The 23969-nt window shown below is 46.0% G+C and overlaps 1 protein-coding gene across 4 annotated transcripts in view; it reads right to left on the reverse strand.

Moving 5' to 3' along the window:
- The window catches only part of SPEG (striated muscle enriched protein kinase), a 201723-nt gene extending 179222 nt beyond the window's left edge, over window positions 1-22501 (reverse strand). For all 4 annotated transcript variants that reach the window (XM_072122366.1, XM_072122364.1, XM_072122365.1 and 1 more), the window contains exon 1: window positions 21707-22501. In XM_072122366.1, coding sequence (XP_071978467.1) covers window positions 21707-22133 — 427 coding nt within the window. In that variant the 5' untranslated portion in view covers window positions 22134-22501. The remainder of the gene's footprint in view (window positions 1-21706) is intronic.
- Window positions 22502-23969: the final 1468 nt, after the last annotated feature.

Consider the following 23969-nt stretch of genomic DNA (forward strand, 5'->3'; position numbering starts at 1 on the left):
CTGCAGCCAGTGTTATGTATTGTCCCTGGAGAGATGTGTAATCAGACCTCACACTGCTGTGCTCTGTGCTCTGTGCAGCCAGTGTTATGTATTGTCCCTGGAGAGATGTGTAATCAGACCTCACACTGCTGTGCTCTGTGCTCTCTGTGCCAGTGTTATGTATTGTCCCTGGAGAGATGTGTGCCAGTGTTGAACACAGATCGGGGAGCGAGTGGAGAGCGGGGAGTGAGTGGAGAGCGGGAATCGAGTGGAGAGCGGGGGGGAATGCTCTGAGCCGGTGCGGAGCGGGGGGCGGGGAGCCGGAGGCGGTGTTGAGCGGAGCGGGGAGCGAGTGAGCGGAGCGGGGGGCGAGCGGGGTTGCTTGTTTAGGCGGGCCTGGAAGCAGTCACCTGTGCCGGAGGGGGGGCGGAGTGACTCCCCATGCAGCAGGATGAGTGGGCGTGCAGTTTATGCAGGGGCTGGATCGCCGTGGAGGCGCTCACCAATGCCCGGAGGCGGCGTTCGGCTCATGAGGGGGGGCATGGGAGGTGCGATCTGGTGGGGGCCCCTAGGGGGGGCCAGATGGTGGGGGCCCCGGGGCTCGAGCCCCGGGAGCCCCGCCTATAATCCGGCCCTGAATCCACCGCCCCCCCCCATGATGCCTGGTGTCCCAGGACTTCAACTCTATCTGCACCCTCTATAAGCAGAGTCCAATAAGACAATGGTGAGTACTGTAAGGGCCACTCTGTAGGGCAGTACTTACCTAGACACACTGTCTGATCCCTAGTCAGTTACCAGAGTCTGGCCAACTCTATTCTAGCAAGCCGGGGGGTGCAGGGCAAGTCCCTTCTGTTCAGCCCATTTATTACATAGCATAGCGCCATCTACTGCTCACTGTTGGCATTGCAGTTACCTGAAGGAAATGAGTTATCAATGTTGACATTATAATGTGATACAATGTTAATCCTGGTCTGCACTGAGCTCTCCTATTGGTTGGATTCCTGGAAACTCTTCCAGAGTGGAAGTTTATAAATACTCCTTCTGGCTGAAGTTCTAGAGAGCTCTAAGTGATCCATGCTACAGACACAAGGCCTAGCGGTCTGCTGCTGCTGTCTCCCCTCAGAGGGCTTACCCTGTGTTAGGCCTGAAGCCATTGGGAATTTACTCTGTGTTTTTTTTTTTTTTGCATGTGCTCTTTAAAAGGAAATCTACTATGTGATTTGATGCAGTATGAACCAAACATACCTTGAGAATGCTGCAGCTACACTGATGCAGACACATATCTTGATCTGAGTGGTTTTGCTGAAAAAACAATGATAAAATTATGAAAACCAAGGTCTGTTGCTTCTGTGCCTGGCTCCGGGGCTACTCCTCTTACTCCAATTACGCACCGCTCCAGAGAATGATGTAATCACTGTGTTGTGCCTGACAGGCAGAAGTAATCAATCGCTGCACCATCCCCAGCTGCCGTTTACGAGTCCTCCATCTCCGGTTGATTAGTCCTATCTCTATCTGTCTCTATGCAGAGATTGCCAACTGCTTCTCCAGCCCCAAGCCATAGGACCTGCGCTATTTGCAGCTGGTATAGGAGCTGTGATAATATCTGCCTGGGAAGGGAGGGTTTAGATGTTAACCAATAATAAGTTGTGTTTGATTAATATCAATCCTGCTCTGTTTCGAGGTTCCTGATTGGTTGGATACCTAAAACTATGTCTAGAGGAGAGATTTCATATACCCCCCTGACAGAACATAGTGTTATGTCTGAGAGTGCTAACCAGACACATGACCTGCAGACGGCAGCCTGCTGCTGCTGTCTCCTACCTGAGGTCCTCCATCAGGACAGCCCTGCACCTATACAGAACCTGCCTAAGATTGCTGCCAGAGCAGTTTCCTCCTTCTCCAGCCCCAAGTTCCTTAATCTGGGCTGTGAGCTCCCTTTACCAGACTGCACCCAACCCACTACCTCGTACATTGGCACATAGGACCTCTACCTCTACCTCCATCACATTGCGGCCTCCCTCGCTGGACCTGCCCGGCATGGATGAGGCCTGTTCCACCTCGATCAAGTAACCATGACAAGTCTAGCGCTAGGTAATGCCAAAGTCAGCCACTCGGATACAGTGAGAATTTACCTGCCCCTAAGCCATTAGGTCAGGCCCTGGTGGGATGACATTGCACATCCAACCAACAGCTGCCTCGGACCTGGCAGATAGGACTTTACTCAGCCTGTTACTGTTGCTGTGTTGAAATAAAGAGACTGTGAGTTTGATGTTGATAACTCTGTCTTCATGTCTGATCCCTGGCTGCAACAAACATCAAGGGCCTCCCCTTCCATGTGGCCCCTTCAACACAGGTACACCGCAAGTGCCCAGGGGGGAACCTTCTACTACAATGCGGCCTCCCACTCTTCTCGCATCCCCTTGCTGGTCCTGCTTGCATGGAATAGGCCTGTTCACTTATATCATGCTACCGTAACATGAGTAGCACTAGGCCGTGCTCTACGGCAGACGCTCAGGTACCAATCCAATTGTATCCACTCTATACGGTCAGACCCCAGTGCATGGACATTGCAGAACCTTCAGCTCTCTGCATCGTCACTGTTCCCCTAATGCAGCAGAAGCCGGCAGGCACAATGGAAGAGAAGAGACCTGCAGGGGAATGGGTCAGGTAAGTCCTTAGAGTTGGTGATTTTTTTTTAATTGGGCTGAAAACAGGACAAGAAGGCATCTAAAAGTCAGGCCCCATCTCATATCGTTCTCCTTCTGCTTTGCCTCTGTTTATTAAGATTTAATGCTCTGCTCATGTAGCAGGTGGTCCTGGATGAGCATCACTTGGAATCACTTCCAATGTGGTGGGAGAGTAGTAAATGTAAGTAGTTAGTATTATTGGCGGCTCTCCTTATAGCAGGGCTCCTCCAGCTATCGGATTGTGCTGCGTTATGACTCACTGCCCGGACAAGCAGAGCGCAGCATTAATTACAGCAGTCCAGGTATAACGACGCCATTAACGTGTCTCAGGCCCTGGTTTACATTGCATGTGACAGGCGATTATGTTTGTTCGCTGTACAAGTGGCGGTCGTGCCAGGAGCACTAAATTCTGCCCTTTCTACCTCCCACATCTGCCCTGTCATCACACATATGTATGCATAGCAAGAAAGCGCTATTAACCCATCAACTGCTGCCACGGGTGGATGTACTGACATCTACGGGACAAATGTTTCAGGAAGATCTGAGGTTTTGACTCCCAGGAAAGGAGGATAGTGAATGACCCCCAAAGCCCACATTTGGCTGGTTCCAAAAGTGCTGTCACCCCCATAGTAATAATGTCCTGTGACCACGCATGTCAATAACTACTTGAAATTGGGGTGCTGTAATCAGGGCTATTTTACCTAGAAAAATGAAGGACCCTAAAAACCACATTAAAGTTATAGTCACACAACAACTCAGTTCACAAACCCCAGACCAGAATCTTAATCTTAGACCAGAGACCAGAATCTTAATCTTAGACCACAGACCAGAATCTTAATCTTAGACCACAGAACAGAACCTAGTTCGGAGACCCTAGACCTGAGCCTAGTTTTCAGGTGCCCCAAAAGATACAACAGTTCCCAATTGTTACACCAGGCACCAGTTCACAGACCTCAAAAACCCAAACTACATCCTGGTCACCAAACCACAGGACGAATCCTTGCACCCCAGAACATAAACCTTTTCTCAGAACCTAGACCAGACCCCAGTTCTTAGACCCCATTCTAGAACTCTGTTTTCAGAACCACAGAGCAGAACCAAATTTTTAAACACCATTACAGAACCCAGTATTCCGACCCAAGACCAGAACCCATTCTGGTCACCAGACCATAGATAGAATTCTCGGACCCCAAAACAGAAACCTGTTCTCAGACCACAAAGCAGAACCATAGTCCACTGACCAATGGGACCACTACAGGCAATAATCGGCTGCAGCAGTCACTTGTCATATTTATGTCAACATTGTTTATTTGTATTTCAGGTTTTTACAACATTTACTATTTTACTTTTGAGAACGTTCCTGCTATCACTGAAACTGTATGTAGCAACCATCCAGATGAACCAATGTGATTCCCACATACACAAGGTACAGTCCCAGGGTCACGTACAAGATAAGTTCTTTACATTTGTACTTATGTTGAATTTGCTTGTAAGTCAGAACTGGAATATTTTATCATTGTGCTCCAGACAATTTTTTTTTTTGTCCCGTGACAATTTGATTTTCAAAGTTTTGTGCCGTCATGGATCATCAATAAAGCTCCATTACTAAAGTGAAGCATCCAGATATCTTCACCAGAGGTCACATTGGGCAGTGAGGTCCGTCTGTAACCAGGGGTCGTCTGTAAGTCGGGTGTTCTTGAGTCAGGGATCGCCTGTATATGTGAACAGAGCTGGATTTACGGTGGAGGGGGCCCCTTGGCGCAAACTGGTGAGGGCCCTCCCCACATTCACTAACGTATATATACAGCCCCCCCAGGAATGAATATATACAGCTCCCCAGCGCCACCTCCACTAATACATAGATCTACAGCGCCACTGCTTAGTAACACATGTAAATACACACTTATTGGGGACCCTGAGGCGCACTGCTGGGGGGAGGGGGGTGCACACTATAATCCTGCCCTGTATGTGAGTGAAAGATCCATCATCAGCAACTTGTTGATGGTGTCCAGAGGTTTTTCTATTACCCTGCAGAGAACAAATAAGACAGAAAACAGCACAAATGTACAACAAATATTACATATCTGCTCCAATTATCCTGCACTTGCCATGAGGGTCATATATAGGTGTGGAAATGCTCTGTGAATTACTGTAGATTTAAAATGAATGTAATTTTGGGTTCCCGTGTTACCCATGGACTATACATGTATACAATGCCTTCTGTCTCATTGGGAGAATACAGATCACCAGTGTAATCCGCAGCTGAATCTGGGTGACAATTTCTGGTAAATCCTCATGTATTCCTGGACTATTTATACATCTACTACAGAAAGTAGCAATAAACGACTGCCTGACTCTGCTACTATTTATCTCACCTGCACTGATACACTGTAACAAACTATCAAAACAGACAGAGATCTAAACTGGATACAATTGTAACCAATGTTTACTTTTTAGAAGTTTTAATATTTCAGTGCAGATTTCTTACTTCCATTTACATGACATCTGCTGGGAAATGGAGATGCCAACAAGTGTTGATACAATTAAGGGGGTTTTCTAGTCCCCAAAGGAATTTTTACATCATTTTACATGTAGATAGGTCATCAGTATGTAATTAATGGGGTCTGACATGTGGAGCCTGGACTGTACCATCCGCCTTCTGATGTTAAAATCTATACTACCCATCCAAGTGCAAATAGTTTGTATGTTCTCTCCGTGTTTGTGTGGGCTTCCTCCGGGTCCTCTGGTTTCCTCCCACACTCCAAAACATACTGGTAGGTGATTAGATTGTGAGCCCCATGGGGACAGGGACTCACAGCGCCGGGTATAAATAAAGGAATTATTATTATTATTATTCTGGAGACAGATGCAGAAAGTGGCTGTTCTGGGGTCCTGCAGCTCTGCTCCTGTTCACTTGAATGCAGTACCCCAGCACAGCCACTGTATGGTGGACGTAGCCTTCTGTCTCCTCTCCTGCATAGATTTCAGAGCCAGGTGGCTGCTGATCTGTGGAGTGTCTGCATGTTGGACATCCATTATCCATACCCACATCCATATTAATCACATTTCCTGGGTGGCCGGACATCCCCTTTAATATCTCCATCTACCAAAAGCAAGCAGAGATCTTGAGAATGCAGAAGAACTGGGATACAAAGTATATATAAAGCTGCAGAAGTTCTCATCATAACGCATCTTAGTGACCCCTCGCTGTCCCTCTGTACAATGTCACTTGATGCGTTCTGATAACCTCATCATCGCATGATAATCCGGTCTGGAAAGATTTGGAGAGGATACAGTACAGGGGTGGGGGGCAGAGCTCGGGGGGTGGGGCTGGACACTCTCCGCAGGGCTATGGGTATGAGCTATATTTAGCTTAGGGATGGTGGATATTGGTAATACAATATCTTGTTGCCTTGTAAAATCTGAAGGGCTAACACATTCCAGACGGAAAATAACACAGTGTGAGAAATCAGGGAGCGCACATGTCCTGCCGGCCAGACAGGAATAATACCCCAGGGCCCTGGTTACTGTACAATAAGCCCCTCCAATGCAGATAAGACCCTTATCAATAAACCAGAGCAGAGAAAAGCTACACAGAGCACTTTGCTTTCTCAGGAGACACAACAGCGCCTGCCCTTAAAACTGAGAGTGTGCAATACTTCATTTTTCCTGTGGTGTGTTAGTAAAAGCAGGACTGTGAAATATGGATTTATATTCCAGGATTATAGCTTCTCCAAATTCACTGGAAGTGTGTCATCACACTGCTGTGCTCTGTGCTCTCTGCAGCCAGTGTTATGTATTGTCCCTGGAGAGATGTGTAATCAGACCTCACACTGCTGTGCTCTGTGCTCTCTGCAGCCAGTATTATGTATTGTCCCTGGAGAGATGTGTAATCAGTCATCACACTGCTGTGCTCTGTGCTCTCTGCAGCCAGTGTTATGTATTGTTCCTGGAGAGATGTGTAATCAGGCCTCACACTGCTGTGCTTTGTGCTCTCTGCAGCCAGTGTCATGTATTGTCCCTGGTGAGATGTGTAATCATACCTCACACTGCTGTGCTCTGTGCTCTCTGCAGCCAGTGTTATGTATTGTCCTTGGAGAGATGTGTAATCAGACCTCACACTGCTGTGCTCTGTGCTCTCTGCAGCCAGTGCTATGTATTGTCCCTGGAGAGATGTGTAATCAGACCTCACACTGCTGTGCTCTGTGCTCTCTGCAGCCAGTGTTATGTATTGTCCCTGGAGAGATGTGTAATCAGACCTCACACTGCTGTGCTCTGTGCTCTCTGCAGCCAGTGTTATGTATTGTCCTTGGAGAGATGTGTAATCAGACCTCACACTGCTGTGCTCTGTGCTCTCTGCAGCCAGTGCTATGTATTGTCCCTGGAGAGATGTGTAATCAGACCTCACACTGCTGTGCTCTGTGCTCTCTGCAGCCAGTGTTATGTATTGTCCCCTGGAGAGATGTGTAATCAGACCTCACACTGCTGTGCTCTGTGTTCTCTGTAGCCATTGTTAGGTTAGGTATTGCTCCTGGAGAGATGTGTAATCAGACCTCACACTGCTGTGCTCTGTGCTCTCTGCAGGCAGTGTTAAGTATTTCTCCTGAAGAGATGTGTAATCAGACCTTTGAGAATGTTTTTAGTTGCAGCAGGACTGTGAAATTTGGATTTGTATTTCAGGATTGTAGCTCCTCCTAGTGCTCTGAGGGCTTTTCCTCACACTGCTGTGCTTTTATCTCTCTGCATTGAACTGCTCTGCTCCCTTTCCCCTCTGCTATGAGTTGCTGGCTTCAGTCAATTAGATCAGTGGGGAAGTATCTGTGGCACTGTTTAATGCACAGAGTTCAGAGCACAGCAGTGTCAGCAAAATGCCCATTGAACTTTGAAGCTACAATATCGGAATATACAGCTATTTTTCACAGTCTTGCTACTATATTTGGCTGATGCATTGCACCAATATTTGGGTCCAGTGTTCTGTAGTGGACACACTGGTCACGTATTTGCAAAACTATCACTCCCAGCATGCTCTGTCGGCTTGTGAGGATAGGCTGATTTGTAAATGTTGATCATAAGAGCAATGCAATGTGCGTCTTGTATATGGACCTCCTCCCCAGCGAGGGCTGACATGGCATGAAATATTCATGTCACTCACAATCCATAATTCATCTAATGGGGAGGAGAGTGGCAGCGGCTCATTGTAGACATGTTCTGTACTGGACAAAGGGAATCACTGCCACAATGTATCAGGGGCACTGACTGTAAGGAATATCATGTGTATTTGTTGAAATTGCTAGATGGTCGCATTAATTCAGAGCAAAATCTTTCTATGTATGTATAATGGATATAAAACATTGTTATGTGGCAAGAGCTGCACAGCAACATAAAATAGTTGCCTAAAAGTACAGCCGCAAGCACAGTGCCCCACAGATAGCACCTAAAAAGCATTGTGCTCCAGGATAGTGTTCCTAAATAAGTATTGTACCAAAAGATTGTGCCTATAAAAAGAAAGCGTTCACAGATAGTTCCTAAAAGGTTATATAACCTCAGATAGTTCCCTAAAAACTATAGTGTTCAATAAGATAGTGACCAAAGAAAGTATTGTTCACCCAAATAGTTCCCCAAAAAGGTATAGTAGTCACATAAAGCCTTCCGTAAGAGGTGGAACCACAAGTTGCTCCCAGATAGTCCCAAATACCACGGTATAACCAGATAGTTCTCAAAAGATAGCACCCAAAAAAGTAATAACCCAAAGGATTGTGACTATATAAGTATAGTGCCCCAGGTTTTTAGTTTCTAAAAATATGAAATATGATCAGCTAGTTCAGTAAAACAAAAGATAGAACCCCTAAAGGTATTCTGTTTTCAGATACTTACCAAAAAAGATGGCAACCAAAAAGTATAGTTCTTCCTGATAGTTCCCTATAATGTACAGTGCCCAGAGATCAACAAAAAGAATACAGTCCTGAAAAATCGAGTCTATAAAAAGTATAGCGCACCCTCCCCCCTAAAAGTGTATAACACCCTCAACAATTACTTTAGAATCCCAAGGTAGCACTCTTAAAGCTATAGCCTCCCAAAAGAGGACACCACAAAGTATAGTGTCCCCAGATAGTTCTCAGAAATGTAAAGTGCCAAACAATACTGTGTCCCAAAAAATGTCACACCCAAAAATGACAACCAATACTTTATTTCTGTCCTGTCTACCAGGGGTGTAACAACAGCCTTAATGGCTGCTACGGGGCCCGTATGGCACAGGGGCCGGGGATGGATGGCGGAACCAGAATTTATATGTGCCATTCTCCCGGCCTGTCCGTCCGCCCCTCCCGGCTGACATGAGCGGTGGGGCGGCATGGCGTAGTAACAGGTATCTGCCCACCAGCTCGCCGGATTCCCCTCCCTTCTTAACTGTGGCCACCCTCCCCCTTCTGACCCACTTCAACCGTGGCTGCCCACCCTCCCTCCGCATCTGCGGTGGCTGCCTCATCTGTGGCCGCTGGCCCACCTCATCCATAGCCTGATCCGTGGCCGCTGGCCCTCTGAATGTGCAGCCATCCTTTGAAATGTGCAAACTACTTGCTCAGGTATTTAAGACGTGACCGCGCCATATTTGTGTCGTACACAGCCCTTTTGTGTCGTGGCTGCACTGCAGGGGGCTCTCCGGTGCTCAGTTGGACTATGCTCCAGATTTAACATGTAAAGTCTGACAAAAATTTGTCGCCCGCCCAATGCACCAAAAAAAAGTGGTTCCCCCTTTGTCGGGGCAGTGCAGGGGGCACTAGATTCCTGAAAAATGTGCGCTACAAATCCTGAATCTGGCGCCCCCTGCACACTACACCGGTGACTGCACCTAGTATACACTGCACTGCTCTTAGTAGTAAATGTGCCCCACTGTGTGTGTATATAAGGATATAAATGTGTGTACAAATATGTGGCCCCGGTCTGCAATGATCAATTCTTCAATTCTCTGTGATTTTCATTCTGTGCTTTCCTACATTCTCGATACCCCCTATACTAATAAACAGGCAGTCCTTACAGGATAAGTTCTATAGGTTTGTTCTTAAGTTGAATTTGTATGTAAGTCGGAACTGTATATTTTATCATTGTAACCCCAGCCAGAATTTTTTTGGTCTCTGTGACAATTGGATTTTAAAAATGTTGGATTGTCATCAGAACCAGGAATAACAATAAATCTTCATTACAGACGCCTGTGATAACTGTTACAGCTGATTATTGTAGCCTTAGGCTAAAGTACAATAAGTTACCAATATCCAGAGGTCCGTTTGTAACTAGGGGCCGTCTGTAAGTCGGGTGTTCTTAAGTAGGGGCCCCCATACAGATACATGGGGAGATTTATCAGAAGTGTCTGAGAGCAGAACCGCTGTAGTTGCCCATGGACCCAATCAGAACTCAACTAGAACTGTTATGCTGACATTGTATATCCCCCATTCCTAGGCTTCTTGATGGCTTATCCATGATTCAATAAGGATCACTCAATGTAAAGATTTGTTTTCTTCTGCTTCTCGGAGGATTTTACAGCGAGATAATGGAGCATGGCCAACGTGTTACTCCTTACAGCGGAGGAGATCATCACCCGGAGAAAAGCAAAACCAAATAATTGTATCTAATTGGGTTAATTGTACGGCGTTATAGATGGTCCTGACCAGGAGGGGGGGGGGCAGGGGGCAGAAAGTGACTAATATTTACCTGTAGAACCATCATTCGTTGTCATATTTCATTGTCATTGCTGCACATGAAAAATTAGATCCAATAATTCTAAGGGCAATAGAATCACAAAAAATTCCCAAGAAATTCCGGGTTTGGAGAGTTATGATGATGTTTATGATTAAAATATATGTAATTATATGCGGATAATGTTAATAAACGTGGATATTTGTTCATGTAAAAACATAAATTCCTACAAAATAAGCTGTAACCCTATTTTTAGGAGCCAAATAACAACACTAGACCCTTCGGAGAAACACAGTAAAAGCCCCATGAATGGGAAGTCTCTGATACTGCTGGTATGGATAAAGCCGGACCCTATATTTTACATACAACATAAACTGAAATGAAATTTGCCCCCAAATGGTTAATAAAATCTAGAATAAAGCAGCAGATATGAGGCTTCCTTCATCTCAGCCAAAGAATTCTGCTCCAAGAGGGGGCCGAAGGATGTTTACTAAGACAAGTATCTGGGCTCCGAGCCTGAGCCTGAAGAAGCCCCTAAACAAGCAGAGACAAACCCCCAGCCCGCGCAGCACACAGGAGCTGACACTCAGTACAAGCCCAGACTACATCATCATCCCGGGACAACGCTCCAGCAGGAGGAGATACTAAACACGGTCACAGTTTTCAGGACTTTCTTGTCGGTGAATTTCTCACTTTGTGAAGATTTATTCTGTTTATACAATAGTATTGATTCTATCTTACGCTCTTCCTTTGTTCTTGGAAAAGAAATCAATTCCCAGCCGCCTGATGCTTTGCTGCGGTCAGGATGGGTGTTCAGATATTTCTTAACCCAGTTCAGTATAAGCATCTAAATACAATATTCAATCCAAATATCACATACACCGAATACAGGGTGCAGAGGCTTCATACAGTAGACAGGTGCTCTATCTATCTATCTATCTATCTATCTATCTATCTATCTCCTATCTATCTATCTATCTATCTATCTATCTATCTATCTATCTCCTATCTATCTATCTATCTATCTATCTATCTATCTATCTCCTATCTATTTATCTATCTATCTATCTATCTCCTATCTATCTATCTATCTATCTATCTCCTATCTATCTATCTATCTATCTATCTCCTATCTATCTATCTATCTATCTATCTCCTATCTATCTATCTATCTATCTATCTATCTCCTATCTATCTATCTATCTATCTATCTATCTATCTATCTATCTCCTATCTATCTATCTATCTATCTATCTCCTATCTATCTATCTATCTATCTATCTTCTATCTATCTATCTATCTATCTATCTCATCTATCTATCTATCTATCTATCTATCTATCTATCTCCTATCTATCTATCTATCTATCTATCTCCTATCTATCTATCTCCTATCTATCTATCTATCTATCTCCTATCTATCTATCTATTTATCTCCTATCTATCTATCTATCTATCTCCTATCTATCTCCTATCTATCTCCTATCTATCTATCTATCTATCTATCTCCTATCTATCTATCTATCTATCTATCTATCTATCTATCTATATATCTATCTATCTTTCTATCTATCTCCTATCTATCTATCTATATATCTATCTATCTCCTATCTATCTATCTATCTATCTATCTATCTCCTATCTATCTATCTATCTATCTATCTATCTCCTATCTATCTATCTATCTATCTATCTATCTATCTATCTATCTCCTATCTATCTATCTATCTCATATCCATCTATTTACCGCTATCTCCCTGAATAACACCCCTGTATTACATATTAGTATTATGTATAATACATGAACATTTGACCTGTTCCACCTTCAGTCAACAGAAAGAGATACATGAAAAATAAACCCGATATATCAGTGTGACGTGAGTGGACTCTGGGGAGTTGTGGTGAATCTGAGGGCGAGTCAGTATAAGGGAGTATAAAGGAGAGGAGCGGCTGTGTACAAGGCAGGAGAGCAGTCATTGCATCCATCTATAGTGTCTCCAGCTAATACATATAAACCTCACCGTCAGCCGGGTCCTTACACATTCCAGGGAAGTTTTAGGGCGCTGTCCCACGTTGCGTTCGCAAACGCAGACGCATTCAAAACCGCGCCCACCGGGGCGGTCCGCGGTCCGATCGCATCGGCGTTTCTATGGAAACGCCTGCGATCGGGAACGCAAAACACCGGCGGCTCGTACCCGATCGCAGGCGTTTCCATAGAAACGCCGATGCGATCGGACCGCGGACCGCCCCGGTGGGCGCGGTTTTGAATGCGTCTGCGTTTGCGAACGCAACGTGGGACAGCGCCCTTACTTTAGTAAATGACCCTTCCAGGTTGATGTGCTACGTCCTGCAAGATTCAGATTATACCGAAACTTCCCACTGCTGAGATCAGCTGGATCCAGTGTAGGCAGCTGTGAGCTGAGGAGTCTGGGCTGATACATAATAACTGGGCTGATACATTGTAGCAAATATCAGGAAAACAAACATTTGAGACGCTGCCATGTTTGGGGTTTAGAGGGTTGAGCACAGGCAATGCTATTGTAACAAACACTCTGGGGTTAGGTATGTGAATGTATTAGCAGTATTAAGTATTTAGGGCATATTCACACTTCTGCAGTAAGTCTGATGTTCTGAGCTTTTAGAGGACAATGAATGAAAAAGATCCTAATTTTAGAACCCTCTAATAATATTCAGAATTTAAGAAGACCACCTACATTTCTTCAGACCCTTCAATTAGGCTTAGTTCCGACTGTCAGGTATTCGGATGTTGCTTTGAAGCCAAAAGCAGGTGTGGATCAGCGAGATGATATCAGCAGGAGACGCCATCATTACAGCGCCGGGAGCAGGAGACGCCATCACTACAGCGCCGGGAGCAGGAGACGCCATCACTACAGCGCCGGGAGCAGGAGACGCCATCACTACAGCGCCGGGAGCAGGAGACGCCATCACTACAGCTGCCGGGAGCAGGAGACGCCATCATTACAGCGCCGGGAGCAGGAGACGCCATCACTACAGCGCCGGGAGCAGGAGACGCCATCATTACAGCGCCGGGAGCAGGAGACGCCATCATTACAGCGCCGGGAGCAGGAGACGCCATCACTACAGCGCCGGGAGCAGGAGACGCCATCACTACAGCGCCGGGAGCAGGAGACGCCATCACTACAGCGCCGGGAGCAGGAGACGCCATCACTACAGCGCCGGGAGCAGGAGACGCCATCACTACAGCGCCGGAAGCAGGAGACGCCATCACTACAGCGCCGGGAGCAGGAGACGCCATCACTACAGCGCCGGGAGCAGGAGACGCCATCACTACAGCGCCGGGAGCAGGAGACGCCATCACTACAGCGCCGGGAGCAGGAGACGCCATCACTACAGCGCCGGGAGCAGGAGACGCCATCACTACAGCGCCGGGAGCAGGAGACGCCATCACTACAGCGCCGGGAGCAGGAGACGCCATCACTACAGCGCCGGGAGCAGGAGACGCCATCACTACAGCGCCGGGAGCAGGAGACGCCATCACTACAGCGCCGGGAGCAGGAGACGCCATCACTACAGCGCCGGGAGCAGGAGACGCCATCACTACAGCGCCGGGAGCAGGAGACGCCATCACTACAGCGCCGGGAGCAGGAGACGCCATCACTACAGCGCCGGGAGCAGGAGACGCCATCACTACAGCGCCGGGAGCAGGAGACGCCATCACTACAGCGCCGGGAGCAGGAGACGCCATCACTACAGCGCCGGGAGCAGGAGACGCCATCACTACAGCGCCGGGAGCAGGAGACGCCATCACTACAGTGCCGGGAGCAGGAGACGCCATCACTACAGCGCCGGGAGCAGGAGACGCCATCACTACAGCGCCGGGAGCAGGAGACGCCATCACTACAGCGCCGGGAGCAGGAGACGCCATCACTACAGCGCCGGGAGCAGGAGACGCCATCACTACAGCGCCGGGAGCAGGAGACGCCATCACTACAGCGCCGGGAGCAGGAGACGCCATCACTACAGCGCCGGGAGCAGGAGACGCCATCATTACAGCGCCGGGAGCAGGAGACGCCATCATTACAGCGCCGGGAGCAGGAGACGCCATCACTACAGCGCCGGGAGCAGGAGACGCCATCACTACAGCGCCGGGAGCAGGAGACGCCATCATTACAGCGCCGGGAGCAGGAGACGCCATCACTACAGCGCCGGGAGCAGGAGACGCCATCACTACAGCGCCGGGAGCAGGAGACGCCATCACTACAGCGCCGGGAGCAGGAGACGCCATCACTACAGCGCCGGGAGCAGGAGACGCCATCACTACAGCGCCGGGAGCAGGAGACGCCGGGTGATGACGTCACCACGCCTCAGTCTTGTGAGAGGGGGCTATGAAGACATAGGGAGGAAGCTGTGGGGGACATTTCTTGTGGCTGGGGAAATTAAAGGGGGTCTATGAGGACATGGGGGACTTCGGAGGACATTACTTGTGACTGGGGGGAACTTTTCAGAGGGGGCTGTGGGGGACTTTACAGATGGCTGTGGGGGACATTGCAGGGGGCTGCAGGGGACATTGCAGGGGGCTGTGGGGAACATTACAAGAAGCTGTGGGGAACATTACAAGAGGCTGCGGGGGAAATTGCAGGTTGTTGCGGGAGACCTTACAGTAGTCTGCAGAGAACCTTACAGGTGGCTGTGGAGGACATTATAGGGGGCTTTGGGGGACAATACAGGGGGCTATTAGGACATGGGAGCTGTGGGGGATCTTATTTGTGACCGGGGCTTTACTTGTGGCTGAGGGTAACCTTACAGGGGGCTGATGGGGACATTACTGGTGACAATAGCAGTGTCCGGCATGGTGAGGACACCTTTGTGTCACCGTGCCGCTGCTGGAAAACAAATCTTTCCAGTAAGAAAAGCCTGTCTGCACGGCTTCTTATGGACAGGGAAGGAGTCAGGAGCCCTCACCCCCCTCCAGCAGTCCTGGCCCAGGCAAAGCATCCATGTGTGTAGTAAAGGAGAGAAAGTGTTAGGGGTAGCAGCAGGATAACACTGGGGGGACCAAGATGTAGGGACAATAAAGAACATAAGATGTCTGTGTGGTGAACTTCACAGGGAGGACACGTGGCTGAAGAGGAGACCTGGTGATTCTGGACCTAATGGAGAAGATGGAGAGAAACTTCAGGACACGGCACCTTGTGGTAGATGAAATAGGTAGGGATTTCTTCTGTGTTTTCTGTCGATGTATATGTTATGTACAGTTGTTATTGGCACAACCACATGTGAAGTAGGTTATGTACTTGTGAATACTACTAAAAATTTGGTACATATGCATTGGGGCCCGTGCCCCGGATCTTCTGCAACCCCAGCAACGCCCCTGCCGCACCCCCATCCTGGTTTGGGCATTAAACAGATATGCGATTAGGCCAAGCCCCTCCCCCTTCTAGCTGACTTGCGTTTCTGAACCAAAGTCAAATGGGACATGTGAACGCAGCCTAAATATATTCAGACCAGATCCATACAGTGTAACTGGTATAGTGCCCAAGGTCACATCCTTATAGTTCTCCCTCTTATTTCTATGGTACAAGGACAAATGGAAGATAACAAGGATGAAAAACATAGATCCCGATGGGGAAGTTATGGACAGATGTCTGCCAGGCATCCACATGGTGGTAGGAGGCTGTAGGTGAGGGGCTTTGCTCGGGGCTCCACCATGTTCTGGGGGGACATCTCAGTCGACCTCTTCGGGGAATAAACATAAGGTCTAAATAAAGATCCCGTCCGGTGCGGCCGACACAAAACCTGGCAGCGATATCACTGGCCATGTGCCTGGCCCCGGTGCCCTCTGCCCCCCCCGGGTTCATCCATTACTGCAGCTCACAGTGATTATTAGACAAGGAGGCGGGGTCACATGTTCAGGACTACACGTTCTGTTCTGGGCTCCATGCTGTGCCGGGGTAATCGGTAATGAATTCTATGAGCAGCTGCTGAACGGCTGAGATGATCCTATAATGATGGCCGACTGATTACATAAAATATATACATTATGTATGATGCTGTGATTCCATATGGCGGAGCCCTGGAGCTGAATGTGAACTAGCATAAACCTCTGCACCACCCTACGCAAAACACTGAATAGTCCCCCCCCCCTAGCAATCATCATACCGTACCCCACTGAACACAATGGGGGTCATTTACTAAGGGCCCGATTCACGTTTTCCCGACGTGTTACCCGAATATTTCCGATTTGCGCCGATTTCCCCTGAACATTTACTAAGGGTCCGAATTCCGCATTTTCTTTGGGTTTCGCGAATCTTTTCCGTTTTGCCCTGAATTGCCCCGGGTGTTTGGCGCACGCGATCGCATTGTGGAGCATCGGCGTCGGCTTTCATGCGACACAAATCAAGGGGCATGGTCGCCGGACAACCCGACTGATTTGGACAAACCGTGGAATTTAGAAAGCAAATTGTGTTGCAATATCAAGCACTCACATGCACCGGGAAGAAGAAAGTGAACTCCGGCGGACCTGAGCGGGGAAGCAACACATGCAGGAAATTGGATGCACGATCTTAGTGAATCGCGGCAGCTCCGAATCCTCGTCGGACAACGTGGGGCGCGACGGGTAAGTGAATGTGCCCCATGATGTCATACTTGTACCACATTACTTTGCCAGAGGACATTACAAAACCTTTATATTGGTGTCATATAGTGAACATATTATGCTGTCATATAAAAGCCAAATAAAGGAGATGAAAGAGCAAATCCACGCTGGAGTGAGTGTCCTTCTATTACACGTTACAATCTAGGACGTTCATCAGGAACAAAGAGTCCAAAACCTCCTATAAGGAGACAAATTTGAATGACCTTTGATTGTCACTATCATGCGGATAGGGAGGTGTCCCCGCTGATCAGCTGGTTAGACCCCCACTGATCTGATATTGATGGCCTAAGACCTTATCCTGTATATAGAAAGTCTATAGGAGCCTAAAGGATGAGAACTTGTCGCTAGCTGGGCAGTATGATGGGGTTCATCCCCCCCCCCCCCCAAAATAGAGGAGATTATAAACCACAGAGAGGCGGCAGGCGCTGGGACGGCCACATATTAATTAAATAACGGCAACACATTAACGTCCCGGTGACACCCGAGTGACATTGCAAGGGTAAACAAGCATCTAGTGGCTGCTGTAGAGCTCTGGATACAGATCATCACAGTGTGGTAAATTCACAGGTCTCAGGGTCACCGTACACCATGAGAAATCTCACAGAATGACATTATGAGCTGGGAGCGCTGCCAGGACTTCATTTACATAGCAATGAGGCTGATAATTGCTGATGGAAGCTGGAATGACGTGCCGTCTATGGATATCCCTTTAAGAAGGTCCCCCATTCTGCTGCTGGGGGCGGGGGGGTCATGTGGGGGTACATAGGGTGCACCCGTGAATAGGAGCCTTAGAAGGCCCATATGAAGGCTCCTCCTATACAACAATGCTTTAGGATTGGGGGCCCATTACAGAGGTTGCATTAGGGCCCAGTAGCTTCGAGTTATAATTCTGCTGAGATCCTTCATCTTTTTTAGTGGAAGAACGAGATTATTTCTCCAATTCTGAATTGAAAATGATGGCCATGTACTGCATTCACGACATTCAGGTCATCATGGGGACGTATAACATAACGGGACTAGTTATCATACTGCTGCCTTATGTAGCAGGAAGACCCTTGGGACCCTTAGGCCACCAGACCTAGTGGAACTGCTATCCCTGCACTCCCTACAGCTACACCCCTGTCATTTACTCTTCAAGGGCATGTCACAACTTTTTCCAAAACTTAGCACCTTTGTTACATTGTTTTTGGAAACTAATGGGCACAAAAATAAGTCCCTACAATAACCTGACAAATAACCTGCCCCCATAGGATGATGAGCTGATCGCCCGATGGCCTTCTGATGGTCTAACAAGGAACCTTGGCCATCCCTAGAGACTGCTGTGACCCCCCAAAAACTTCTGGATTTTTTATGGTGCTTCCAGGCACATCTCCGACACACAGGGTGTGTGTGTGTGTGTGGGGGGGGGGGGGGGTCATTCATTATTTTTGGCGCTAGGTGTTGTTTTATAGTGCCCGAGATTTTAGTGGTAACTTGCACTGTGATGTTATATTGTGGTGCCCGGCCTTAATGTATTTGGTGCACCGTGAGAAGAACTAATGAGTGTCAGAAAGGTCAAACAACATTCATGAAGGGGGTTTAGAAGGCGTTAGACCCGCTTATTGTTGGTCTAAATTTTGCGCCAAAAAAAATTGTGGGGAAACTAGAAGAGCCGGGAAAGTGTGAGGATTGAAGAGCTACGGCCACATTGTGCATCAAAAAAAGGATGAGTGTGGGCACTGACATATAATAAAAAAGGTGCACATGGCGCAGCAACAAAAAAAAATGGCTGCCAAAAAAGTGGCGCAATGATAAATGCCGCCCAGTGTGATCATCTCCCTCCATAAAGGCTAGGCATGTTCACAGGTGAGCTCTTCATACCCTGTAAGACCTCGGCTGTAAGACAAGTCATGGAGCAAACTCATAGAAGAAGGTGATAAATCCGCTGGGCTCAGAGTCAGCGGCTTAGAGGGTCTCCCCGTCTAATACCAGGGGTGGCGGCTGCCATTTTGCAGAACACTCTGAATATGCTGCATCATGATTTGTTATTATGCCTGGTCTGGGCCTGACCCAAATTACATCAGTCTAATAGTTATTTTTCGCGATTATTATAAAGTGTCCAAGATAATATTGCCACATATAGGAGCACATTTATCATGCGGCGCTAAGTGATGTTGCCCCCAACCCCAAGCAGCCAATGGACAAATCCTGGCCAGTTCTACACCAGGTCCAAACTGCAGTAGAATTAGCTATAGCCGGCACCGGGCATAATGGGGGAAACATTTCTGGGCTTATACTCTATTATCTATACTATATCATCTATCTATCTATCTATCTCATATCTATCTATCTCATATCTATCTATCTATCTATCTATCTCATATCTATCTATCTATCTCCCTATCTATCTATCTATCTATCTATCTATCTCATATCTATCTATCTATCTCCCTATCTATCTCCTATCTATCTATCTATCTATCTATCTATCTCCCTATCTATCTCATATCTATCTATCTATCTATCTATCTATCTCATATCTATCTATCTATCTATCTATCTATCTATCTATTTCTCTATCTCCTATCTATCTATCTATCTATCTATCTCATATCTATCTATCTATCTCATATCTATCTATCTATCTCCCTATCTATCTCATATCTATCTATCTATCTATCTCATATCTATCTATCTATCTCCCTATCTATCTCATATCTATCTATCTATCTATCTATCTCCTATCTATCTATCTATCTATCTATCTATCTCCTATCTATCTATCTATCTATCTATCTATCTATCTATCTATCTCCCTATCTATCTATCTATCTATCTATCTATCTATCTCCCTATCTATCTCATATCTATCTATCTATCTATCTATCTATCTATCTATCTATCTATTTCTCTATCTCCTATCTATCTATCTATCTATCTATCTATCTCATATCTATCTATCTATCTATCTATCTATCTCATATCTATCTATCTATCTCCCTATCTATCTCATATCTATCTATCTATCTATCTATCTATCTATCTCCTATCTATCTATCTATCTATCTATCTATCTCATATCTATCTATCTATCTATCTCCCTATCTATCTCATATCTATCTATCTATCTATCTATCTATCTATCTCCTATCTATCTATCTATCTATCTATCTATCTATCTATCTCCTATCTATCTATCTATCTATCTATCTATCTCCCTATCTATCTCCTATCTATCTCATATCTATCTATCTATCTATCTATCTCCTATCTATCTATCTATCTATCTATCTATCTATCTCCCTATCTATCTCATATCTATCTATCTATCTATCTATCTCATATCTATCTATCTATCTATCTATTTCTCTATCTCCTATCTATCTATCTATCTATCTCCTATCTATCTATCTCCTATCTATCTATCTATCTATCTATCTATCTATCTATCTCCTATCTATCTATCTATCTATCTATCTATCTATCTATCTATCTCCTATCTATCTATCTCCTATCGATCTATCTATCTATCTCCTATCTATCTATCTATCTATCTATCTATCTATCTATCTATCTCCTATCTATCTATCTCCTATCGATCTATCTATCTATCTCCTATCTATCTATCTCCTATCGATCTATCTATCTCCTATCTATCTATCTATCTATCTATCTATCTATCTATCTATCTATTTATCTTCTATCTCCTATCTATCTATCTATCTATCTCTTATCTATCTATCTATCTATCTCCTATCTATCTCCTATCTATCTCCTATCTATCTCCTATCTATCTATCTATCTCCTATCTATCTCCTATCTATCTATCTCCTATCTATCTATCTATCTCTTATCTATCTATCTATCTATCTCATATCTATCTATCTATCTATCTATCTATCTATCTCTTATCTATCTATATATCTATCTCCTATCTATCCATCTATCTCATATCTATCTATCTCCTATCTATCTATCTATCTCCTATCTATCTATCTCCTATCTATCTATCTCCTATCTATCTATCTATCTATCTATCTATCTATCTATCTATCTATCTATCTATCTATCTCCTATCTATCTATCTCCTATCTATCTATCTATCTCCTATCTATCTATCTCCTATCTATCTATCTATCTATCTATCTCCTATCTATCAGCACCAAATATTATCCATCGAAATGATAAAACACAAGGACGGCAGAAAATCCTTCTTCATTACAGAAGCAGATAAACTGGAAAATGATTGATGTCATGAGATCTATATTTAGATTTTAGCTTCTGTCCCGGTAAACCTGCCCTTTGCCCCTTTAAATATCACATGGCACTGACAGACATGGAGGGGGATGTTCACTGATGTGATGCATTCACTATAAGGGAAGGATATCAGCCATCTATATATCTGGTGTGCACTCAGTATAAGGTGCACAACTTATCAAACTTTTCACCATCTCAGCTCCACATACAGTAGAAATTGTTATTTTTGTTTTTTTTGTGTCTGAAAAATATCAATAATATATTCAAACAGTAATATTAAAAGAAAATGATTTTGTCCCTAGGATAGCTGGGTGACAACCAATATGGCCCCTTATACACTGGTTAATCCTGGTGACAACCCCATGGTGGCCATATTGGTTGTCACCCAGCTTTCCCAGACAGATATAACAAACGGAAAGAAACATCTTAGAGGCTACAATTTACTGTGGACCTTATCAGTAATTAATAATGCTCATTACCTTCTAAATCAATGATGGCCAGGACGGCGCTCGTGATGGCTTCTCCCATTGGATTTTGTGCCATGCAGGTGTACACTCCAGCGTCTTCCATCCTGCTGTCCCTAATACACAATGTCCCGTATTCCTCTGCTCCGGGATTCAGGGGCTCCTTATTTTTGTACCAGCTTAGACTTGGCACGGGGTTCCCAGATACCACCACCTTCAGGCTGATGTCACAGCCCGTCCCTATGGCAGCGTTTTTGAGCTTGCGGACAAACTGTGGAGGGCAAGGCTCCTGGTCGGTCATTAGTTTTGACCTCTTAGGTGTCACGATTGGACTTGGTGGAGATGCCAGTGTCTTGGTGAAGGTCCGGGCTAGAGGGGCATTGGTGGTGGATGCCCCTTCCTCAGTCGTGTTTACATTCATCTTTACCTGGGCACGGCGCATAGTAAATATGGAGGCAGGGTCCTAATCCAGGTGGTAATCAGGGTCCTAATTAGGTGGTAAGAAAAAAGTCTGGAAGTCTAGAAATCCAAAAAGTTGGCACTGCAAAATGCAAAGGTAGAGAGAGAGAGAATATGAGGAGGGGGCACCAGCCCCAGGGTAAGTGGATGAGTGATAATGCAATTAATCTCTTGCTGGTGGTCAATAGGACTCATAAATTGGGGAGACGTGCCAGCCCCCCTGCTTCAGTGCACCTTCTTTCCTAGGCTGGGGCCTATGGTGGTAGAAGACCTTGTACATGCCCCCAGGTCTGAGCCCCCTCTTCTTCTCCCTCTTCTCTTCAGCCTGCGATCTGCAAAAGAGACCCTGCAGACCTGCCGAACGTAGAAATGTGCCCCCCCTCACCCACCCCCCTTCACTTTTCCAAAAGTGGCACCGACAGCTGCCTCCCCTCCTGATATGTGACATAACTTGGCTGTAGCATTTCACCACCCGACTCTTCTCCTTCTTCCTCCCTCCTCTGTCCAGTACCCCCCTCCACCACCAGCTCTCTCATCTCCTTGTGCAAAGAATAGAAACTGGGGAGGAACTTGCCATATTCAGAGGACGGGGCCCGGGTGGCACGCGCAGGGCCGGAGCAGGTGGCCGTAGAAAGGAAGAACTCGCATAAGAAAATCTGTAACCATCCTACTAGAGGGAAACGGAACTTATTGGGAATGTTTACGGAATTCTTTTTCATGGTATCTCTCATTCCAATGGGGTGGGATAACTGGGCATTTACCCTCAGGCTGGGTGCCGGGAGGGGGTCCCATATATGGTCCCTTTGATCTACAGATTGGCGCGAGTTTCCAGGACACCTGTAACTTATGGGCTATGAAGCAGATTCCCTTCCAATGTTGCTCTTTGCATTGTAAATCTACATCTTATTGGATCTGTTCTGTGTGAATACAGGTGTAAAATAAAAAACTACTAAAAACTACTGTCATCTCCAAGGCAGAAAAATCTGAAAAATGTCAATAGTAAAAACACTTGCACATACAAACAGACATATCTGTTGTAAAATGTAGGAGTAAAGAGCTGTGATTGGCCCCTTTTCCATTTGCGCCCTCTTAATGGCGTGTGCTGAAGCCATTCTAGTGTAGCAACTATTCTATTCCCCCCTTGTCTTCCGCCAGAGCCAATAATAGCAGCATTGGTGGTGGTGGAGGGGGGAAAACTGGGCTAATGCCTAGGGCCCCCACAGTCAAGGGGGGCCCCTTCTGGTGATGCTTCACTGAATTACTCTTATATCTGCTGTGCACTGGAGCCTGCAGTGAAGAACAATTCTAGCGGTAATAATTTTTTTATATTTTATTAATAGTGGTGCAAATTTCTCTCTCATTGCTTGTGCAAAAACAGGACGCACATTGCCGCCGGTGAAAAACAAGACCAGGGGGGACATTAATTATAGTCTGTTAGACTGTTTTGAGCATCTCGTTAATTAGGCGTATTTATGCGCCATTTTCTGGCGCACGGCAAAGTCCGGCACTTAGTGGTTTTGGGTCCCTGCGCCTTATCTGACATAGTGAGTGCGTCCTATACAGATGTTTGCACGGGATCTATCACTAATTTGCGCCTGGAAAGGCACAAAATAGCCGCAGAAAATGCACCTCCTCTGAGCAGCTGCACTTCCAAAAAACTTCCCTTTTCATTACTAAAAACATACATTTTAGGTTCCCAAATGAAAAATTCCCTCTATGCACCATGGAAAATACTTCGGAGCAGTTTAATAATGTAAAATTTCTCCAGTAACGACTTCATCATTGTCTATGGGATCATCACTGGGAGTGATCATTGTCT

This window comes from Engystomops pustulosus, chromosome 8 (assembly GCF_040894005.1).
Source record: "Engystomops pustulosus chromosome 8, aEngPut4.maternal, whole genome shotgun sequence".
Classification (NCBI taxonomy): Eukaryota; Metazoa; Chordata; class Amphibia; order Anura; family Leptodactylidae; genus Engystomops; species Engystomops pustulosus.